Raw genomic sequence first — 6,000 nt, 5'->3', positions numbered from 1 at the left:
GACACTTAATGGAATAAACTCATGATTACATTTCACAAAAGAAGCAAGAATATGCAATGGGGAAAAGACAGTCTGTTCAACAAATAGTGGTGGGAAAATTGGATAGCTACATGTGAAAGGATGAAACTGGACCACTTTCTTATACACAAAAATAAGCTCAAAACATAAAGATCTAAATGTAAGATCTGAGGGGCACCTGGACGGCTCAGTGGGTTAAGCATCTGACTTCAGCTCCAGTCCTGATCTCGCGGTTCATGAGTTCCAGCTTCACACCGGGCTCTGTGCTGACAGCTCAGAGCCTGGAGCCTGCTTCAGATTCTATCTTCCTCTCTCTCTCTGCCCCTCTTCTGCTCATGCTCTTTCTTTCAAAAATAAAAATAAAACTTTAAAATAAATAAAACTTTAAATAAACTTTTAAGAAACTTTAAAAAAACATTTCTAAAAGAAATACGACCTGAAACCATAGAAGCCCTATTACATCAAAATAAGCAGTACAGCAAAAGAAACAGTCAACAAAGTTAAAGGTCAGTTTATGGAATGGGAGAAGATATTTGCAAATGACATATCTGACAAAGGGTTAGTATCCAAAATCTATAAAGTACTTATAAAACTCAACACCCAAAAACACAAATTTTCCAATTTATGGGGTTTTTTTTTAATGTTTATTTTTGAGAGAGAGAGGGAGGCACAGAATCTGAAGCAGGCTCGAGGCTCTGAGCTGTGAGCACAGAGCCCAACATGGGGCTTGAAGTCACAAATCGTGAGATCATGACCTGAGCCTGTCAGAGGCTTAACCTACTGAGCCACCCAAGCGCCACTAAATTTTTCAATTTAAAAATGAGCAGAAGATATGAACAGATATATCTCCAAAGAAGATAACAAAAATGGCCAAGATGAGATATCACCTCACACCTGTCTGAATGGCTAAAATCAAAAAACACAAGAAACAAGTACAGCAAGGATTTGAGAAAAGGGAACCCTCATGGATTGTTGGTAGGAATGAAAACTGGTATAGCCACTGTGGACCACAGCATAGAGATTCCTCAAAGAACTAAAAATAGGGGCGCCTGGGTGGCTCAGTCGGTTAAGCTTCCGACTTGAGCCCAGGTCATGAACTCACGGTTCGTGCTGACAGCTCAGAGCCCGGAGCCTGCTTCGGATTCTGTGTCTCCCTCTCTCTCTGCCCCTCCCCTGCTCATGCTCTGTCTCTTTCTCTGTCAAATTTAAAATAAATAAACATTAAAAAAAAACTAAAAATAGAACTACCATATGATCCAATAATTCTACTACTGGGTATTGACCCAAAGAATGCAAAAATACTAATTTGAAAAGATATGCACCCCCATGTTTATTGCAGCATTATTTACAATAGCCAAATTATGGAAGCAGCCCAAGTGTCCATTGATAGATGAATGAAGATGTATATATATACAATGCAGAAGTACTCAGCCATAAAAAATGAAATCTTGCCATTTGCAACAACATGGATGGATCTAGAGGGTATAACGCTAAGTGAAATAAGTCAGAGAAAGACAAATACCATCATATGTGGAATTTAAGAAACAAATGAGCAAAGAAGAAAACAAAGAACAGACTTTTAAGTATAAAGAACAAACTGATGGTTACCAGAGGGAAGGTAGGTGGGGGGATGGGTAAAATAGATGAAGGGGATTAAGAGCACACTGTGATGAGCACTAGTGATGTATATAATTGTTGAATCACTATATTGTACACCTGAAACTAATATAACACCGTATGCTAACTTTACTGGAATTAAAATTGAAATTAAAAACAATTTAAAAGCTATGCATATCAGAGGAGTGAGGGTTTTTTTGTAACTTTAAAAAAATTTTTTTAATACAATTTATTGTCAAGTTGGCTAACATACAGTGTATACAGTGTGTCCTTGGTTTTGGGGGTAGATTCCCATGATTCATCACTTACATACAACACCCAGTGCTCATCCCAACAAGTGCCCTTCTCAATGCCCATCTCCCATTTTCCCCTCTCCCCCCCACCCCCATCAACCCTCAGTTTGTTCTCTGTATTTAAGAGCCTCTTATGGTTTGCCTCCCTCCCTCTCTGTAACTGTTTTTCTCCCTTCCCTTCCCCCATGGTCTTCTGTTAAGTTTCTCAAGTTCCACATATGAGTGAAAACATATTTCACTTAGCATAATACCCTCTGGTTCCATCCACGTTGCTGCAAATGGCAGGATTTCATTCTTTCACATTACCAAGAGAAATATATATTTATAATATGATGGACATTTAGGTTCTTTCCATAATTTGGCTGTTGTTGAAAGTGCTGCTATAAACATTGGGGTACATGTGCCCCTATGAATCAGCACCAGAGGCATGAGTTTCTACATGAAGATGGAAGAGTAGTGATCTGGAAGTAGCATTACAGGTGGAGAGAATTCTTGCTCCTCCTGACCCAAAGAAGCAGGGGGTTCTACAAAGAAACCAGAGAACAAAAACATCAATTCTTGGCTTTTGATACTTCAAAAGCTATTGTTTAGGTGTAAATCAAAGATTTGGAAGGATATATAATACATGACTATCCCTCTACCATCCCTATCTCACTCCCACCCCCACTCCTATAAGTCTGTAGGAGAGTCTATAAGAGAGAAGAACTGAGAACTCTGGCTAGGGAAGAAAGGAGAAAGCCACTAAGGCAGGGAATAGACGCTGGTGAGTGTCTGAGAGGAGACCTGCAACTTGCTCCCCACAACCTGTCCCAGGCTAAGCACAAAAGTGGGAGTGCAGGATTTGCCATACCACTTGAGTAATTGACAGAATTCTTTCATATTACACTTCTTTTTATGTTTTATTTTTATTTTTTAAAGTATTTATATTGAGAGCAAACAGGAGAGGGGAGAGAGAGAGAGAGAGAGAGAGAGAGAGAGAGAGAGAGAGAGAATCCCAAGCAGGTTCTGCACCATCAGCACGGTGCTGGTGGGGTGGAGAGCAGGGCTTGAACTCACAAACTGAGATCATGACCTGAGCCAAAACCAAGAGTTGGATGCTCAACCAACTGGGCCACCCAGGTGCCCTTCATATTACACTTCTTTTTAAACTGTAGGTTTTATTTTTTTAAGTTTATTTCCTAACAGAGAGAGAGAGAGAGAGAGCACATGCGCGTGAGGTAGGGAGGGGCAGAGAGAGAGGGAGACACAGAATCTGAAGCAGGCTCCAGGCTCTGAGCTGTCAGCACGGAGCCCGATGCGGGGCTCAAACTCACGAACCGTGAGTTCATGACCTGGGCTGAAGTCGGACGCTTAACCGACTGAGCCACCCAGGCGCCCCTGTAGGTTTTATTTTTAAAGCAGTGAACATATTTAGCATCTCTTTGTACGTAATTGATATTAATTGCACTGGTTCTTTAAAATGCTTAAAATTCTCTTTTGCCTACAAATCTGGGTTGTTCTTTTGGACATTAAACATGTTATCCATCAAATGTGTTACTTACTACATTTATGTTCTATTCAAACAATTCAATTCCAAACTGTCCCCATGCTTAAAATATCCCCCAATATAGATTTTTAAACTTCCTTAATCTCTTTTCTCCTTTAAAACCTACTTTCTAATTGAAGACTTTGCTTAGCTCCAGCATGCATTTAATAAACAATTCTATTTTACACAAACTTTAAGTGTAGCAACCATAGGTCGAAAACTTTTGCTGTTTATATTTTCCCATAAATTATCAACTTTCCAAAAATATGCTGATAAACAGCAACCAAATGAAACAAGCACTTACCACATGTGCTTTTTATGCTTAAAAAAAAAATCTTTGAAATTGTCGTTTATTAGCATAACCAGTACATAACTACTAAGGGTCCCTCTTCTCAGCACTAAAGATGAAGCAGTAAGCAAAATAAATTCTGTACCAGAGTACTAGTGCTGATTTCTGTCAGACAACAAGGTCTCACATTCACACTTCTCAAACTGATTCACAGTAGGGAAAATGCACCAGAGAAGTCAAAGGAAAAGGCAGATCAATCTTTCTAGTCAAAGATGGATGGGAGCCAGGGATAATACTAAAGCACAGACCTGTCAGGAGCAGAATGCAAACTTTGTGATTACAAATATAAGCTTGAAATTTCAAACTGTAGTGGGCAGCTCTGAGCTATGTCCATGGACAATCAGTCCCCAGATTTGTCAAAACTCAAAGACAGAACAATCTGGACTGGAAACTCAGAGGTCAGGCAGTGCCTTCTCAGGGTCTGCTCCTCCTCACTCTTAACCAGAGCCTCTGGTACTCGGTAAACTGAAGCAAAGAAAGACACAGCCATTCTTGGATTCCGCATTTCCCTAACAAGGACTAAGAGTAAAGTGAAGAGTGGGCTTGGGTCAGTGTTTAAAACAGCACCAGAGCCAATGGTTCCTTACTCCCTTGCAGTCGGCCATGTGGCTGGTGCACGTGCCCCCTCCACCAGTTTGGGAAAAGGAATGAGGCCGCAGGTTTCGGGCACTGAGGAACTTTTCTCGACGAAGTGTTCCCGGGGCAGCGAGACCTCTTTCTGTTTTAGCAGCACTCCAAGGCTCAGCCTGCGCACTGCTCCCCGACTCGCTCGGAATGCCCTTCCCGGCTCCCGGGCGACGCCCTGTGACGTCACCGCGAGGCGCCGACAGCGGGCGACCGTGAGTCAGTAAACCTTAGTGACAGCTCGAGACAATGCCCTCACGTTCCCAGCTTCTGGGAGGGTGTCAGGTTTTGTGGTGTTAGCTGTAAGGGGGGAAGGGCGTGGGACGTTTCTGACCTGACACTATGGAGGAAGGAAGAGGCGCCAACTTCGACGGTGTGAGCACCGACCGCCTTGAAAAGGAGTTACTGGAAGAAATCCATCAGAAGTGAGTTGAAGGGCGGCGCGCGGACTTTCGCGCGCGTGTAGGGTTCAGGTACACGTAGCTCAAGGAAATGCACCTGTGTGTGCTCCACCCTTCCAAGCTGAAGCCCCTGAGGTCGATGTGACACAAGCAGTGTGATTAATACCCGGGGAGATCTGGCGACATCTAAAATCAGTGTTTTATAGGAAAGATTCATTTGCTTCTTTGATTAGCATTTGGTATTAGAAATAGGCAGATTTTGAGGTAGGATTTTCTGTCTTTAGGATCAGATCAGATGGGAGTGTATTGTGTGCGTATACTATAATGCTAACCTATGTGTCTTGTTTTCATGTTCCACTAAATTCAGCTTTTCTGTTTCAAATTCCAAAGGTTTTGTTTAGTTATGCTTATCTTTCATCCCATCCCTTTACAAGAACTTAAAAAATGGTGGCATTTTGTAAAAATGACGCCTCTCCTATATACTTAAAAATACTCAATATTATACTTCATATTAAATCTTTGAAACATTTTAAGTTTTTTTTTTTTTTTTTAAATAACCCCAGTCCCACCAGCCAGCCCCACAAGATTTAGACCCTCTTATGTGCCCTAAAGCTTCCTGAGCTTTCCTCTATTGTGGCTCCAGCCACACTATTTCAGTTAGTTATTTCTTGTTCTGATACTAAACCATAAACATTCTGGGGACAGGTTGTATATTCCCTTAGGCAGTAGACTATAAGAGCAAGTACTTAGAGGAATCCTGCATAAATTCAAATCCCAGCTCTTATCACTTAGTAAGTACCTAATCTTGGGCCAGTTAATGAACCACTAAGCTTCAGTTTTCTGAACTCTAAGATAGGTGTAAGAACTATTACACTTGATGTGGTTGTTGGCAAGATTGAGTGAAAAGAATGTAAAGCACTTCTCATCCGCTTATAATAAGCATTCAGTGGAAGCCGCTGCTGTTGCTATTGTTCAGTTCACTTATTCACTGTAGTATTTTAAGCATTTAGCACAATGCTTTGACATAATAGGCAACCAAAAATACATAGTGCATAAATGATTAGGTCATCAAATTAAAAAAAACATTTTTATGTTTATTTTTGACAGAGAGAGAGAGAGAGAGAGAGAGAGCGCGTGAGTGGGGGAGGGGCAGAGAGAGAGGGAGACACAGAA

The 6,000-nt window shown here is 41.3% G+C and overlaps 1 protein-coding gene across 2 annotated transcripts in view; it reads left to right on the top strand.

The window, feature by feature from the left end:
• Window positions 1-4,608: 4,608 nt before the first annotated feature.
• The window catches only part of CCDC169 (coiled-coil domain containing 169), a 47,033-nt gene continuing 45,641 nt past the window's right edge, over window positions 4,609-6,000 (top strand). The window contains exon 1 of one of the 2 annotated variants that reach the window (XM_045474019.1): window positions 4,609-4,851. In XM_045474019.1, the coding sequence (XP_045329975.1) occupies window positions 4,769-4,851 (83 nt within the window). In that variant the 5' untranslated portion in view covers window positions 4,609-4,768. The remainder of the gene's footprint in view (window positions 4,852-6,000) is intronic. The other variant, XM_045474027.1, reaches the window with a different exon arrangement.

Source organism: Leopardus geoffroyi, chromosome A1 (assembly GCF_018350155.1).
Source record: "Leopardus geoffroyi isolate Oge1 chromosome A1, O.geoffroyi_Oge1_pat1.0, whole genome shotgun sequence".
Classification (NCBI taxonomy): Eukaryota; Metazoa; Chordata; class Mammalia; order Carnivora; family Felidae; genus Leopardus; species Leopardus geoffroyi.
Note: the sequence above shows the minus strand (reverse complement) of the source record. Positions and strands in the feature narration are given on the sequence as shown.